The sequence below is a fragment of the Theobroma cacao genome, chromosome 6, assembly GCF_000208745.1.
Source record: "Theobroma cacao cultivar B97-61/B2 chromosome 6, Criollo_cocoa_genome_V2, whole genome shotgun sequence".
In the NCBI taxonomy this organism is placed as follows: Eukaryota; Viridiplantae; Streptophyta; class Magnoliopsida; order Malvales; family Malvaceae; genus Theobroma; species Theobroma cacao.
In genome coordinates, this window is record NC_030855.1 from 465,233 (window position 1) to 482,244 (window position 17,012).

General features: G+C 32.4%; 2 protein-coding genes across 4 annotated transcripts; both read left to right on the forward strand.

Annotated features, from left to right (window-relative positions):
• LOC18595078 (vacuolar protein sorting-associated protein 2 homolog 2) lies at positions 734 to 12,584 on the forward strand. Of its 3 annotated transcripts, XM_018123153.1 has the most exons (17): positions 753 to 973; positions 1,182 to 1,226; positions 1,506 to 1,591; positions 2,299 to 2,403; positions 2,492 to 2,563; positions 2,872 to 2,943; positions 3,249 to 3,329; positions 3,437 to 3,472; positions 3,583 to 3,637; positions 4,091 to 4,116; positions 4,573 to 4,577; positions 6,825 to 6,982; positions 9,795 to 9,905; positions 10,899 to 11,011; positions 11,909 to 11,989; positions 12,099 to 12,152; positions 12,276 to 12,584. In XM_018123153.1, exons 1-17 carry the CDS (start codon positions 940 to 942, stop codon positions 12,315 to 12,317), a joined length of 1,176 nt encoding a protein of 391 aa, XP_017978642.1. In that variant the 5' UTR covers positions 753 to 939; the 3' UTR covers positions 12,318 to 12,584. The 3 variants fall into 3 exon arrangements, with proteins under 3 accessions (XP_007022935.2, XP_017978642.1, XP_007022938.1); XM_007022873.2 differs by lacking the exons at positions 4,091 to 4,116; positions 6,825 to 6,982; positions 9,795 to 9,905; ... (2 more) ...; positions 12,099 to 12,152; positions 12,276 to 12,584 and having other exon boundaries at positions 734 to 973; positions 3,583 to 3,644; positions 4,337 to 4,663; XM_007022876.2 differs by lacking the exons at positions 753 to 973; positions 1,182 to 1,226; positions 1,506 to 1,591; ... (6 more) ...; positions 4,091 to 4,116; positions 4,573 to 4,577 and adding exons at positions 5,650 to 5,948; positions 6,037 to 6,108 and having other exon boundaries at positions 6,869 to 6,982.
• LOC18595080 (CASP-like protein 1B2) lies at positions 14,588 to 15,578 on the forward strand. The gene is made up of 3 exons (XM_007022879.2): positions 14,588 to 14,890; positions 14,960 to 15,083; positions 15,190 to 15,578. The coding sequence occupies exons 1-3, from the start codon at positions 14,649 to 14,651 to the stop codon at positions 15,409 to 15,411; spliced, it is 588 nt and encodes a 195-aa protein (XP_007022941.2). The 5' UTR covers positions 14,588 to 14,648; the 3' UTR covers positions 15,412 to 15,578.

Below are 17,012 nucleotides of genomic sequence, written 5' to 3' on the forward strand. Positions count from 1 at the left end.
TAGATAAAAGAGAAATTGGGAGAAAAATAAAAAAGATGGGGACATGGTTGCTTGTAGACCAACTGACATCTAACTACCTTGGATTCCACTTGTTAGCTCCCATTTCAATCATCATTTAACTAAGTTTACCCCTTTTTTTTTAACTCAAAACTTATTATTTGATAAGATAATCAAATTTTATAAATATTTGATTAAATTTTAAAATTATTATTTAGATTTATATCCGAATATCTACACATTAAAATTAAATATTTGAATCAATTAAATACTTATTTAAAATAAATTTAAAATTATTTTTTATGTATATTTAATTAATAGATTAAAGTTAATTCATAAAAATAAATTAAATTTTAAATCATATTTAAAATAAAACGTTAGTAAGAGATAAGAAGGATTTTTATCTAATTAATAAATATGTTGTTTGAGTTGGACATGTGGATCCGATACAAATGATATTAAAGCTTAATTAACTTTGTATTTATTTAATATTTAAATATTAAAATCGAGAAGCGTTTGGATTGAAATGAGTTTTTTATTTTATAATTAAAAAATTAATATAACGAGGAAATATCCTTGATTTCACATGGACATGAATTTTAACGAATAAAAAAATAACAATAATAAATAATAAAAATCTGACAAGGAATGAGAAAAAGAAAAAAAAAAAGAAATTCTTTGTAACGGCTAGTTTGCGGTGCGGGGCCACGCGAACCGTTGGATGAGTAGAAAGAAAAGGCGCAGCAGGAGAAGCACTGCAGCAGCACGCTCCCCGACGACGGCGCACCTTCACGCAGTCACGCTCTCCTTTTTCTTTGGTATCCATTTCCATCCGAAAGGGTTTTAGGCATCCGAAAGGGAAGATTTGCTCCAAAATTTAGATCCTTTCACTCTCTCACATTCTTACATTTTAAGGGTTTTTATTTGTTGCACCATCTCATCATGAACATCTTCAAGAAGAAAACATCTCCCAAAGGTATTTCACTTTCTCTTCTGTCTTTGCCTTTGCCTTTTCTTCGGCATTGTTGGGATCTCACTGAAATTCCGTTAGATTCTCTCTCACTGTGTGTGTTCTCTTGACCTTTTCCTTTTTTACTCTGGAAAGCTTCATTTTCATGTGTAGACTGTGCACTGCTCTTTTTGTTTTGTTTCCGTTTTATTTGTAAATTTGTTGTATTTTTCAGATGCTTTGCGGACGAGCAAGAGAGAAATGACGGTTGCGACCCGAGGTATGTCTGGGTTTTTTTTTTTTCCATTTCTTCTATGCTTCATATTCGAAATTGCTTAGTCCAAGCTGAGATTCTTTGAAATTACACTCAAGTTCGTTCATTCTTCGAGCAATGATGCACCTGATATTACATGGAATTCCAAAATACAATCTTATGTGTTTCAAATTGTGTTGGGCTTTTCCTTTGTTCTCTCCTATTATTCAGCTAGAGTTGAAAATAGTGGTCATGTTTGTTTTTATCCAGATTGCTCTAATATTTTTCTGTTTTTTTTTTTTTTAGGCATTGAACGTGAGATTGCATCACTTCAGCTGGAAGAAAAGAAATTGGTGGCGGAGATCAAGAAGACGGCCAAAACTGGAAACGAGGCAAGTTTAATACTAGTTTCAAAGAAATGGCCAGTGATATTTGTCAAGCCATATACGTATGACATTTTGTCAGCCTATCAAGTCTGTTTATATTGTTGAATTTTAAGTTATGGCTATTTCAATGTTGGTAATGAGGTATTTTTATTGTAGCGCTTGGGGATTGTTCCAAACCTAAAAGATGTTTTGTGAGTACACATGTGAGGCATAGTCTCATGAAACATTTTGCGTGACTTAGGTTATAAAAGTTGTACAAGCGGGCTTGAAATTCGTTATCTTGAAGCCTTTCTGTTTGAGGAAGTGCTATCATCTTTAACAACCTTTTTGGTGTAAAATAAGTACTAGATGATGTAATAAGACATGCTGATTTTGAATAATCGTTCCTCTGTATTTGAGTTATCTGTCTTGAACGTTCAGGATGTGGAAGAAATGCACACCTGCTCATTACTGGAATCAGAACTTTAAATCTTGCTGGTGTGTAATGGCAAATCATGGAAAGATCCATAAATACCTCATTGTCTGTTTATGAAATTTGCTGGCTTATCAAGATACTTTGCTGTATTTATCAAGAACCCTGCCACTAATTCCATTAATTCCCCAAATTATTTCATAACTTTAAATCTTGCTGGTGTGTTTGCTTAAGAATTCCATTAATTCCCCAAGCTCTCAGCTTGTTCTTTTGTATCTAATTTCCTGTATGTGTTTTCTAGGCAGCTACTAGAATTTTAGCTCGCCAACTTGTACGGCTGCGGCAACAAATAACTAATTTGCAGGGGAGTCGTGCCCAAATCAGAGGTGTAGCAACTCATACACAGGTTGAGTTTCAACAATCAAAAATTAGTTGCTGGGATAATTAAAGTTTGTATCACTATTAATTTAAATATTTTATTTTTATGTTCGCAGGCATTATATGCCAGTACCTCAATATCTACAGGAATGAAAGGTGCAACTAAGGCAATGGTAGCAATGAACAAGGTCTGCATCTAAAACCTTAGAGTAGAAAATGTTATATATTGTTGTTTTTTTTATCATTCTTGAAGTCCTTTAAAGAACAAAAATCAAGTCAATCTGATGTTTCCATTGGTAGCTGTTCAGCTTAGCTCTAGTGACAGGTAAAGAAGTTTTGGAAATAAGGAGTCAATGATCTGATTGGCAAATAGGATAATATACTGGAAAATGTTATACTAGCATGTTTTGTACTACAATATGGTTCTGCAGCTTCTTCTTTCCTCAAGGTTAGATGGTTCTCATATTCGATCATTGCATTATCTTTCCTTTTGCAGCAAATGGCTCCAGAAAAACAAGCAAAAGTGATAAAAGAATTCCAAAAGCAGTCAGCACAAATGGACATGACGGTAATACTCTTTGTTTTCTGGGAATATTTTTACTTTTAGATTCTCTCCTCATACAATCTTCAGCCTTGAGAGCTATAATACCTGGTGATCATACCTAGAAAATGACGCAAAATTAATTAGATAGATTAACTCTGTTCTCAGTGCAATAATGCATACTTGCTTCATATCGAAATTTTTGCAAGAAAAAACTTAGAGCTTGGTGGATTGACATGTGTGAGAGCGGTGTTTCTCTTCATTGTTGCTGTTTAGTATGTTTTGTAATATGAGTTCATGTAGTAATGCTTGTTTTCTTGATCTTTTTGCAGATAGAGATGATGTCAGAAGCTATTGATGAAACTTTAGATAAAGATGAGGCTGAAGAGGAAACAGAGGAGCTCACGAACCAGGTGAGATGTTTTATTTATTGACAGTATTTTTATTCCATTTTAGTTTTCTTGGCATAGTTCCTATTCTGTTAATCCCTAGATCTCTGATTTATATAGTTGATACACAGGTGCTTGATGAGATTGGAGTGGATATTGCTTCTCAGGTTCGATTCTTGAAATTGATCTTATCAAAAAATTTCTATGATATGTTTGCATTTTTTAAGTTGCAAGAATGTGTAGATAAATGCTTAATTTTGCCCCATTCTTTGAACAGCTATCCTCAGCTCCAAAAGGTCGGATTGCATCAAGGAATGCTGCTTCTGAGGTTAATGCTAGGTATATATGACTTTTCGTGAGCAAAATCTCGATATATATGTTGTCCACTAAAATATCATCTAGATCTGCTTCTGTTAATTTAAATGCAAAAAGTTGAGCATTATTTATCATCATTCATTCACAAAGTAGTACTGCATACTTCTTATTTTAGACTCCTACTAAACTGGAAAAAAAACCCTCCCCTATTGCCGTCTCCCTTTCTAATGATAGTAATACTTTCAACACATACTCAACATCTATGGTTAATTGGTTATTGCATAGAAGTCAGCTGTTGAAAATCAGTGGCTCTGAATTATTTACATTGCAAAGACTGAAATAGTCTGTAACCTCAAGATAGCAGTTGTGCCAATTGCCCAATATTGTTGGTGATGTGGGGCAATCATAGCATGGTGATGTATTTTGTTAATTTATTTTTTTAAAAGATAAAGGAATAACAGATATATTCTAAAAGTATAGGGTTGTTGTGTGCTATGTAGATGAAGCTTTATGATGATGCCATGCAACTTTGCACTGTATAATTTATTAATTTAATTAACTCAGAATAATTTTTGCAGTCTCAAATAAGAACCAGATACTTTTCCTCTCTGTTTTCTCAAAGTGGTATATGCTGAAGAAAGAAATTATAAACATGCAGTAGGAAGATAAACACACAGGGATTAAACTTTTTAACAATGTACTATGGTCATCTGCAGGTCTGAATCTACTGATGTTGATGAACTTGAGAAAAGGTTGGCCTCTCTTCGCCGGATATGATGGCATAGGCACAGACGTTAACTTGCTTGGAAAAATCTCATCGCTGTATAAATTATCTAAAGTAGAAAGCAAATTATATCATGAAGAACAGAACTGTTCTACTTACCTGAATAACCAACCGGATTACAATATTTTCTTTAAAGTAGTTCTATACCTTGATATGTTCTGCAAAAAGGATGAGTTGATGAAAGAAATCCTTTACTTGTACCGCAGCTCCTGTTCCTCTTTTTGCATTTTAATATTATTAGATGCTTTTTCTTTATGCACATCTTTTTGGTGGTGTGGTGTCTATTTTTTCTTTTATATTTAGAGAATGGGAATTCAAATTTTATTCTTTTTGAGAGAGAGAGATCATGCACTAATTAATGAGTCAAATGCTTGATTGTGGTGTCCATTTTAGGTTCAAAACAGTGATATGAAACCAGTGATTATCACTGCTATTAGGGTGCTTACTCTTGAAGATGACAAAAGGGCTTCACTAGAATTTCTAACAGCCCATTTACACACTTGTGTTGCTGTACATATCCATGGACAATCTGTGTATAAATTGCTTGTGGATGGGACCCAAATGGACATTTGTGTATCCATGGACATTAACACACTTCTTAGCATTTCCATTTTGTTTTTATTTTTAAGATCAAATTAAAAAAAATTAAATCAAATAATAATCACATATATTTTGTCTTCTTCTAAATATCAACTTATTGACATATGACTACTTAATTATTTTCATTAAAAAAACAGCCCATGGCTACTTAGAGCATGGAGAATGGAGACCCAAGCATAAAATATAATCTAAAAATTGCATTTTTTGTGTTAATTTTTTATATTAAATTTCACATTAATTATTTTTAATATCAAACTAAGCCTTAATTATCTTTTACGATAAAAAGAAAATAAAAATTTTAATTTTTTTGTGCTTTTACATAAAATTATAAAACTATTCTCTAAAGTTGAATATTTACATGTATGAGTTATATTATGTTGTCATTTCATAGTAGCCACCTTCTAGAGTATGAATCCCAAAGTGGGTGACATTTTTCTTTTTATTTCTTTGGAATAGTCTAATTTTCTTGGAGATAAAGTTTGAGGTCAAGTTTAGGAATAAAGCAAAACCAAGAGCCTCTCTCAACAAATAAAAGAAAATAATAAGTAAATAATAGGAGGGTAAAAGTGTAAAATTCATTATTTAGCGTTTGGGTTTGTTTGAAGGATTCTTATTGAAATTTCTTTTTACCTAATAATAAAGCGGGGCCAAATCGTAACGACATTTAAAAACCCAAATTCCCAGGAAACTACTGCTGTGATTATCCCAATCCCATCAGCCAAACACACGCTAACTTATTTATATACCAAAATTTTCAACCATATTTCAAAAACCAAACAAACATAAAAGAAAAAAAAATCGGTTTTTCTTGGTTTGACCCAAAGCCTCGTGATTACAGGATTCTTAATTTAAGCGGATCTTATCGTATCTGTGAAACTACAGCTTATAGTTTTCCTTTAACGACATTTCTTTTTCTTCTAATCAAGGTTTCCGCCTTCTTCAAGGTAAGAATCAAGTTCATTCTTTATTAATTAATTATTATTGTTTTTTTTTAATTTTACCTCTTAATTACGATTTATTTTTGTTTGGAAGGAACTTCGACTCTCAATTCGATTGCTTCTCTAAGGGTTGGAATCGGTTCCCTGTTGAAGGACGGGAAATCGGGTATTTATTAATTATTTTTTTTTGGCTTTTTTGGGGGTTTAACTTGGATCTTATCTATGTTCGTCAATAGTGTTTGTTTTTCTAATTAGAATTGTATTATGTGAACGAATTCATCTTCTTTTTGTAAGTAAAGATTATGGGCTGATCCCTGCCTGCTATAACTTGCATTAGCTAGGGATTTTGAAAAAGAGGAAGTGTTAATTGTGCTGAGATGTTGCTAATTATCTGATTAAAAGGGAAAAAGAAAAAAAAATGGAGGTAATTATTGTTCTGAAGGAAAAATTGGAAAAAAAAAATTAACACTTTGGACCATATAGTACTATTCCTTTTTAATGATTTTACTTTCTCGATTTTTGGAATTTCGAGTTCGTAATTTCGGTTCTATGTGAACATGAGTGTTGATGCATATGATTTTTGTATATCTGATATTGTACTTCGAGATTGCACTCTCATTATGTTGCCATTGAATGCTAGTAGTTAAAGGAGTCTTGTGCCTTCTTCCAGTCTGATTATATACTTTAATAATAGACTTTTTTTTCGCTAGTAATTTCGATATTTTTGAATGTTATGGATATTGACCTCTAGGGGTCATTATGCTTCATAGAGGTTGACTAATTGGGTTAATGGGATAAGAGTTTTCTACCATCTGCTTTATATCGAATGTATCTCAAAACCAATAATATCAGTTGTAAATAGCTAATTAATGTTATATTGAGATTTTGGAAAACTATCTTTATGTGGTTCTTTTCAATGATTGCAGATATGCAGAGCCAGCTTGTGTGTAGTGGCTGTAGAAGCATTCTTCTTTATCCTAGAGGGGCTGCAAATGTTTGTTGCGCGTTATGCAATACAGTTACCCAAGTCCCTCCCCCTGGTACGCTTCATTTATAAATTGCAAAATATAAAACCATCCATTAGTTTTCTGAAGCTGTGAACAGTTTAAATTTCTCTTGTTCTTTTGTGCATGCAATAACAGTTGCTAGTTTTCATTATCATCAGCATGAGTATTATTACTTGAAACTCAAAAGAGATCTACTTCTTAAAGTTGGTAAAGTTTTCTTATTGTCTAAGTGGCCTTGTGTATGATCTGTTAGTGCCATCAAGAACTACTTCCAGTAAGAAAGAATGGCTGGACCTAGTGGATTCCTTTTTACCCTTTTGACCTAGTGGATTTCTCTGCTTTACTTGTATGTTGAGGACTTGCCTACTTGAACAGTCCTCTTAGAAATGAAGAGGCTAGAGCCACTAATCGTTTCTCTTAATGCAGAGTAATGCAGATGGTGACTTGGGTTATCCTGACCATGTTTCATCAAATCAACCCAAACGTAGAGAGCAACTCAATCCCAAAGCTTACTTCTTAACTTACTTTTTTCCTCTGAAGTCTCCTGATCCTAGTAATTTTAGTATTCCATGCATTGATGATTCAGACCTAGAGCCTTGGTAGCCTGAATCACGGGCACTGAGACAATTCCAAATATTTCAATTCCATTAATGCTCCACAGAGACAGCAAAAGAGCAGCCCCTTTCCCCTAGATTTCTTTGCCGTAGAATTTCCTATTTAGTTCCTCCAGCACCATTTCCCTGCCTAGAGAGTTGAGAATGTTTTACTTTGGCTTTGTAAAGTAAGCTCTGATAGGGATCCAAGAGTCTCCTTTTGTAGTCTTGCGAACATCTACATGAAATTTTTTGCTAAGTTTGCCGCCTTGCCACAAATATTCGTCATTGTTAATTACAAAATATGGGCCTAAATGCTGAAATGAGCAGGGATTGGGTGGTACAACTGAAGGAGCTGGTTTTTCTGTGCCTTATGTTGGTTTGCCACAAATATTGGTCATTGGTTTTATTACAAAATATGGGCCTAAATGCTGAAATGAGCATGGAATTGGGTGGTACAACTGATGGAGCTGGTTTTTTTTGTGCCTTATGTTGGATTTTGTCAGTCATTAGCTACACATGGTGGATATATAGTTTGCCAAGAATCATCCTTACCTTTTTTGCAGTTAGAGATCATCTTGCCTAACATATAAGTTGTCAGATGATTGATATCACTCACTGGTTTGTATGTTTGAAAACTAGGAATGCCTCAATACTCACTTCTTCACCCTCCCACAGCCTATAAGCCTTTCGGAGTCCGACAAGTCCTGATATTTCTCTCTTCTTATTAACCATTATACAGTCACTTATTTTGTGGAATTGCCAACATGTTTGATTCCTGCCATGATTTTCCAGAACTTCTTGTATCTCCCTTGTCACTTTATGTTGTAGGATTCAAACATGTGATCAAGATGTGAATTTTTTAAGGTATCCTTTGGTCGTTATCTTTGCTTTTTCCTTTTGTGCTTTTGAAAGAGAAAAGGCAAAAAGCATATCTGATATAAATGCAAACAAAATTAAAATTTAAAATGTTGTTTTTTTAGATTAAAAAATTGCATGTTTTTACATCTATTTCGACTAATGATGTTATGATTGGTGTTACATTATAGTCATTTGTTCATTTTTAATTAATTATGATTTGGCTTTTATTGTTTGCTTTTTTGCTTTATTATCAACGTTTTAGAAAGCTTAACCAAAAGCAAATAGTAAAATGCAAGTAGCAAAAGCAATTACCAAAAGGATCGTAAGTCTTTTCTTTGCAAAACTTTTAATGGTGTGAGGCATTGTCTGCAGAAGTTGCTGATTCAATCATTCAAAATTTCAAAGTAAATGTTATATTGAATGGGCTAACATGCAATATACCTCCACTTGGTATGGTTGCGTAATCTGACTTATTACCTTTTGAAGTGAAGCATTGGCTCAACTAAATCAAATCAACCTGATAATAAAGATAGTGAAATCAAACTCATTACAATTTGTTAGTGAGAATTCACTGCTGTTTGTTCTAGAGATTTTTATGTTATGCTCTTGTCTGATTGTTGAATTTTTTTTTAATATGACATAAGTCATTGTAGTGTGGATTTTCTTGCTTTTATAGTTACTTCTTTATGTGAACTTGATTGTGTGTAAGCTAGATAATAACCAAGTTTAATTAAGAGCACTCCAAACAAACCTCAAACAAATTTTATGGCCCCTAAACCATGCTCCTTTGGAACCGCTGAAAGTATGACTCTATCTTGGCCAGATGCTTAGATCTACCATTCAACTTGGCTTGTTTGTAGCCCTCTCAAGGTTGTTATCTACAATCTTTGCGCTTCTTGGCAACATTAACTTTCGTTTATCTGGTACTTAGACATAATGTGCAACTTGATTTGGCCCTTAATATCTAAAGGTTTGGTTATCAGAACACCTTAGCAAGATTAGTAATGGCTTTCATTGATTGCCGGGGTGATAACCTGCCAACTAGCCTGCCAACTAGAGTACTAGTACATGGTTCTCTAGGTATTATTTTCCTGATCCTTTTAACAGACAACTGACTGCAATGCCACTGTATTGTATATTTAGATGAATTTTCTTTTTCCTTTTTCATGTTGGTTGTGTTGTTGATGTATAACTCGATACTCTCTGGTAATGCTAATGGTGATGCTGTTGTTTTTTAGAATATTCTACTGAAACAAGAGATTTAATTTAAGGCAAAGAAATCATTAATGTGGGGTGACCAGTAACATCCGCTTACTTAAATATGTAAATATGTCAATTATCTGAGAAGAATCTTATGTTTGATAACCTAAGTTTGTAAATTAACCCTGCAGGGAATGACATGGCTCAACTCATATGTGGAGGTTGTCGAACATTACTAATGTATACACGCGGAGCAACAAGTGTAAGATGCTCTTGCTGTCACACCATTAACTTTGCACAAGGTACAATATAATGATTTTTTGCATGAGATGTAAATTTGTGGTTGTAATATTTGGAAGTGCAGAACTGTTGGAATTAAAGAAGAATGGAAAATCATTTTTGGTCTGCAATGAAAATCTAATGCTTGTGGAGTGAATTTTTGTTTCTTACTGTTAACTTTTTCTGCACTGTATATAAGTTTGAGTGTGGTTCAGTTTTCTCAGAAAAAAAAGTGTGGTTCTGTTTGCTGATGAGTGCTTCCAGTTCTGTACTTTTCAAGTGTCACAAGGTGTTCCTCATGCATTTAACTTGTGACTATTGTATTCTTCATTTAATAGCAGTCTGAGCTATTTTGAGTAGTTAAATGATCTTAGTATACTTCTAAAATTTGTCTGCCATGTTGACAATGGCTGTTCCAATCAAATTAAGGTGCTTCTTCTTTTTTCATCTTCTAGCATGCACTTGCAGTTTTGTGTGGCAGTGGATTCAAGTTGGAGCATGCACTTTTAGCCTGTGTCTTTGTGGTTGTTAATTAGAGCTTTATTTGCAGCTATTTAAGCTATTCCAGTAACTAAATCATCTTAATATGCTTCTTTACAGAAAGTAGTTTGATTGTTTTAGACTCTAGTTCTGTCTTAGAGAGCTTTGAATTGGAACTTTTTTGTGAATGGTTTTCAGCCTAGCAGTGAATTCAGTCTTTAAAATTTAAATTTTAAGTTGTAGCTCAACCATTCTCCCTTCGATAATGAAGACAGATATTTTGTTCACAAAGTTATATACTCTTCCATGAATTTTGAGAAGTGAGTACAAACAGTGCAGTATTCTCTTCTTTGGTTCCTCATTCAACTTTTGATCATTGCATTTCCAGGTTGCCTTGCAACTGAATTAGTAGTTTTTATTTCTTCTCAAAAGAAAAAGAAAAGTTTATTCTTTATGTTGCTTGTTTGTTACTTTTTCATGGTCCCCAGCTTATTTACTGACTTGTTTTTTTTTGGATCTCATGACTATGAAAAAAGCATCCAACCAGATTGCTCACATCAATTGCGGGCACTGCCGTACGACATTAATGTATCCATATGGAGCTCCATCAGTCAAATGTGCTGTTTGTCAATATGTAACTAATGTTGGAGTAAGTAATATTCAATTGATACAACTTTTCATTATTGCATTTATCATTAACATTCAAATATATGTTTAAGAATTTGCAGAGATTTAGAGATTTACATTCATTTCACAAGAGCCTAAAAAAGGCTTTTCAAAAAAAAAAAAAAGGCTAAAAAAGGGCCTTACTAATTTATTATTGGCTTGATATAATGGTGCATATCTGCATGTTTCCGTTTATTTGGTTTTTGTGCAGTTGCTGCAAGCTCTTTGCTGTTGTGATGTACCAAACATAATCATGTGTTCTTGTTTTCGGGTCCTTTGTCTATGTCTTCTCTCTCTCCTGATTGAATTCAACTTTGGGGCAATTCCTCTCAAACTTGGTCTTACTCCCCATCTTAATTAAGTAGCTATTGGGAGATTTAGGGCAGGATTAGTTTTAATGGGAATAGGATCAACTCCCTTTTCTTAAAAGAGGCTTTGGGCTATTTTGGGTTTTGGATTTCTTAGCAAGATTCAGGGAAGGGTAGGGCAAATTTTGCTGGTACCCTTTCATTGCCATCTTATTATGGCCATTTACTTCTCAAATATCCAAAATTTGTGCATCCCAGTACCCTGTGGAATAATTTTGCTTGCAAGTTATGTTTACAAACCAATTTTGAATATATTAATGTTTCCTTTTAATGAATGCCCCTGATCTAATATTCACAATATGAATTCTCAGAAAGCTGTCTTTCTGTGTTTTTTCCCTATAGAATGATTTTAATTATACTTAAGCAGAAGGATAAGTACTTTTTTTCTGCTTATGTCTATGCAATTAATATTTTGGGCATCGGTGTGAGATGCAGTGTATACATTTCTGTCTAGAGGAACTGTATTTGGTGCTTTACGTATTCCTCACTCTCTATTCTCATCTATCATTCAGATGGGCAATGTGCGGGTTCCACTTCCCGTAAACAGACCTAATGGAGTAGCTGCGACAGGGACTACACCATCTACTTCAACAGTAAGTTTTGAAGTTGGTTATTGTTTCTTATAGTGAGAAAACGGAGATGGTTTTGGGTTACCAACTGTGTAGTGAATCTAACTTTTTGCCGCCAATGCTGCATTCTCAGAGCCAAACAGTTGTCGTTGAGAACCCCATGTCTGTTGACGAGAGTGGCAAATTGGTAAATATAAGTTTAAGTGCATATTTTTGTTATACATTCTTTTCGTTTTCTTGAGCTTTTTATTCAAGTTGAAAGTGGGGTGGGGGGAGCATAAAGCATGCTGACAAAACTACGATATTGCAGGTGACCAATGTCGTGGTTGGCGTAACGACAGACAAGAAATGATGGGATGAGAATTTTGAGTTTGATTGCTCTTTTATTTGATAGGAGAATGCATACAAACATTGTTATGATTGCTGGAAAGATAGAAATGGAAATTGGTTTGTGTATATTATGTGGACAATGGGAAACAGTGAACATTTATTGAAGAATGTGTGATGTGCATCTGGAGTAATGAGAGGTGGGGAAAGTGTTTTTTATATGATTTGCCAAACTGAAATAATGTTTGCTTAGCCTAGTGAATGTTTTCATCTACTAGATAATTTCTATGCTTCTGTCGAACCTCTTCTTACCTTGGGCTTATTTTGCTCAATTGGCTTTGGTCCTTAGAGGACATGATATGCTTTGTTTCAGGTTGAGGAAACTCCTGCATCTTTGGAGCCTTTCTTAACTGCTGATATTTCTTAAAAGTGCAATAATATTTCTATTTTTCACTAAAAAAAAGTAAATTTTGCTTACGTCCTTGGGATTTTGATTTATTTTACACGACATTTTGATTAATTCTTTATAGATATTTTTTCATCAAGTAAGATTTTACGGTTAATTTTTGTTGTCTAGGTGTTAAATTCGGAAAAAAGAAATATAAAATATTATGTAAAAGAAGTTAACACTGAAAAAAGCGTCGGTGAAGTTTACTCGAAAGTGAAGTATTTCTATCCTGGGTTAAAAATTCTGATAAAACGGTACTTCCTATGTAAATTGAAAGGTGTTGGACTTCGGCAGCCAAACGCAATCACCAAGGAAGCCTAAGAGCAAGTTTGAAGAGCATATCGCACGGATCAACATGACCACTGGCTATTGGTCACGGTTTCAGACAAGAGTTTTGAATTTTATGTCTGATCGAATGTGTATTAGAATTAGATTGAATCTTTTAAGTGCTTATATTTCACATCATTTTTAATATGTGAAGCATCTTTTGTGGAATAAAATTGTGAGTAAGAGTGAGAAAAATTAGGCCAAATCAATTACTTATTCAAATTAAATGTAATTTAGATAAAGCAGTTTGGTCTAATTAATTCATTAGGTTAATTGGTCCAAAATATTTGGTCTAATTGATTTTTTAGTTCATTCTTGATTTGAAAGTTTTTGGACCAAACTAAACTAATTATATATATTATTTTTAAATTTATATAAAATATACTACACATTTTATATTTTTACTTTTTCATTTTTTTTCAATTCTTATTTCTTTTAATTCCTTTTTGTTTATGCATTTTAAAGGTGTCGAAGATTGAGATTGTGGATTCCATTTTTGTTATTGAGGAATGATGAGTGAAGAGGTTAAAAATGCATTCTTCACATTTTAAATTGAGGTAAATGTTAAAATTTTATGATTTTTTTTGCATAGTTTTTATTTTTAATCTTCTTTTACTTTGTTATTATATAAATTTTATACTAATTATATATTTTTTATTTTCTTTCGTTTGTTAGATAGACTATGTGACTAAATGTAAAAAACTAAGTCATAGAGGAGATTCAAGTTGATAATTTGTGATGGTTTATGGTCTTGTCTTAGATAGTTTTATTTTGTGAATGTTCATTTTATTATCTTTGACCTTTTTATTATGTTGAATCTTAAATGTTAATTTGATGATTTATGTAAAAAGTCATAATTATGTAAGTGAAGGAATAAATTTTATATTTTTTTTTATGTTTAGATTATTTGTATATTTTATAATTATGGATGAAGTTTATAAATTTTAATATTATAATTTATAAAAATAATAAAATAATAAAATTTTGATTTATTAATTCAAAACCGAAACTAATTTGATATTTAATTGGTTTGATCCTCTTTTATGTTTAGTCAATTTTCTAAAAATATTTAATCTATTTGGTCTTGATGTATGACGGATCAAACCATCCAAATCACTCAATTATTCATCCTTAACTATAAGATTCAATGGATCAAAACGCATCATACCTAACAAGTTGGCGTGAACCGTGACATTTTTCGTCCAATTACCAAAAATTTTTTAAAGACTAATAAACACCTCTAATTTCTTCAAGTGAAGCCACAATACCTAACGAGTTGGTTTGGACCGTAACATTTTTCGTCTAAAATCCAAAAGCTTTTTAAAGAGTAATAAACACCTTTATCTTACTAACCACATCATTAAGCTTCAAAAACTTCACAACCACCAACACCCAACCTGTTAAAAATGGTAAGTGGATGGGTAGACCACCCAAGGAAACAAATCCTTTTGTCAAATTTCATTGTAAGACTCAACATTTGATACGCACCCTGAATCTTTTCACCCTTTATAAATAAAGTTGCCATGGATCTCTCCCCTTGTTCCCATCAACGTTCCTATAGCTTCTCTTGTATATCCATCCATGGCTCCACAAAGTGGAACTGAGAAACCAATGTTTGGGTACGGCTCTATTTCCTGCAAGGCAAAGAGTAGGTGGAGTTGGACCTTGGTGGGGCTGAGACTACTGGCGTTTCTTGCCACAGCCGCTGCAGCTGTCGTGATGCTACTCAACAAACAAACCAAAACTTTTGTGATTGCCACCGTTGGAACCACCCCTGTCAACCTTACTCTCACGGCCAAGTTTCAGCACACCCCAGCATTTGTGTAAGTATTGATTAATTTATTAAAGTTTTGTTTATGATCAATTACTGATAGATTTTTCTTTGTTTACAGGTTCTTTGTTGTAGCTAATGGACTGGCCAGCATCCATAACTTGCTGATGGTAATGGTGGATTTGTTCGGGAGCAAGGTTGATTACAAGGGACTCCGATTTGCCATGATTGCCATTTTGGACATGGTAGGTCTAACTTCCTTTCCATTTTTGCTTTTTTTTTTTTGTTATTTTTATCTAGAGATGCGTAAACCATTTTTGATGTTTGGTTTTTGGATGTGCATGCATGCAGCTGAACGTGGCGTTGGTGTCTGGTGGAGCGAACGCAGCGGCGTTCATGGCGGAGCTGGGGAAGAATGGGAATTCCTATGCGAGGTGGGATAAGATTTGTGACAGATTCGGAAGGTTTTGTGACCGTGGCGGCGGAGCTCTCATCGCCTCATTCGTTGCTCTAGCTCTTATGCTTATCATCTCTGTCATCTCCATAGTTAAAGTTCTCAAGTCCAATAAATAAATGCTTGTTATGTTCTTCTTCTTTGACCCTAAACTTGGATCATTTGTAACGCACCTCAACTTAATTATATTCAACCATTTTCGATTTATATTGTCACATGAATAACATTGTCAAATCTGATGTTCAAGGAACATATATAGAAATCTCTTGTCCCTGTTTATATATTAGTTGATATGTTGTGCTAGTGTGAGTGGTCTTTTTCGTTTCCGGACTTATAAACATTGTTTATTGTTTTGGAATCCATTTTAGAAATGAAATATTCTATTCTTTTTTAAATTTCACTTTATTAATCTCGAGTTTATAAATCCAAACATTTAAGGTGAAACCTTAAATTTTAATTAACCATTGAAGTCAGAGGCGGAGGGAGAGGGGCTAGTAGGGGCCGTTCTCAAAATTTCAAATATATATATATATATATATATATGTATATTATTTTATTTTAAAATTTTATAACTTTGTCCCTTTAAATATTAAAATTTTTATTTTCGTCGTCTCAAACTTAAAATCTTGACTCTATCATTGATTGAAGTATACCCTACATATATTAATTTGTTAGGTGAATAATTTCATGCAAAAATAAGAATTTAAAATTACAATGTAATACTTATAATAGACTAGACTTATCCATGGGTCAGGTGGCCTGTCAGGCCTTTTTAGGCCCAAAATTGATCAGTGAAATTATTATATTAATGAAACTTTTTATTTGATTTAAATTTTAAAATATTTTTAACTTATTAAAATATTAAATATAAATTTTTTAAATATTTTATGGATGAAATTATTCATATGTCTTTTAAAATAGTAAATGAGAAATTAAGTTTTTAAAATTCAAAATTTAAAGGTGCCATTTGATAAATCGAAAATTTAAACGATGAAAAATTTAAGTACTAAACTATTTATTCTAGAATGCTTAAACATTGATTTATACTATAAATAACAGAATACGATTTTATAAATATTTTATATTGAGAAAAATTAAAATAAAAGAAAAACTAAGGTTACTATAATTAAATACAATATAATTTTTAATATTTTAATTTTTTTATTAAACAAAAAATAACCTAATTCTTGTAACAACATAAATTATTGATATAATATTTAAATAAAGTCCCTAAACTATTCAAAAATATTCAAATAAATCTTTATTTTTTATTACGTTTAAATAAGCCATCGTACTTTTATTTTAAGTCAAATAAGTCTTTATGACTAATGATTCGCTAATTACTATTAGTAAAAATATCACTTGTCATTTTATATCCATATGATATTGCTATGATATTGATGTGTAAAGAGAAAAATATTATATGATTATATTATCATGTCAAATTAACATGTTATGTCATCGTCAGTTATAATATGTCAGTATGTCATATCATAATTAATTATGATATTTTAACATATTATATTAGTGTCACGCTGTATAGAATAATAAATAATATTTTGACTAAATCAATTATTAATCATAAGAGCTTATTTGATTCAAAATAAAAAGTATAAGAGTTTTTTTGACCTAAAATAAAAGTTAAGGGCTTGATTGAATGTAATAAAAATATAAAAGTTTATTTGAATTTTTTAAAATAATTTAAGAGTTTTTTTTTGTA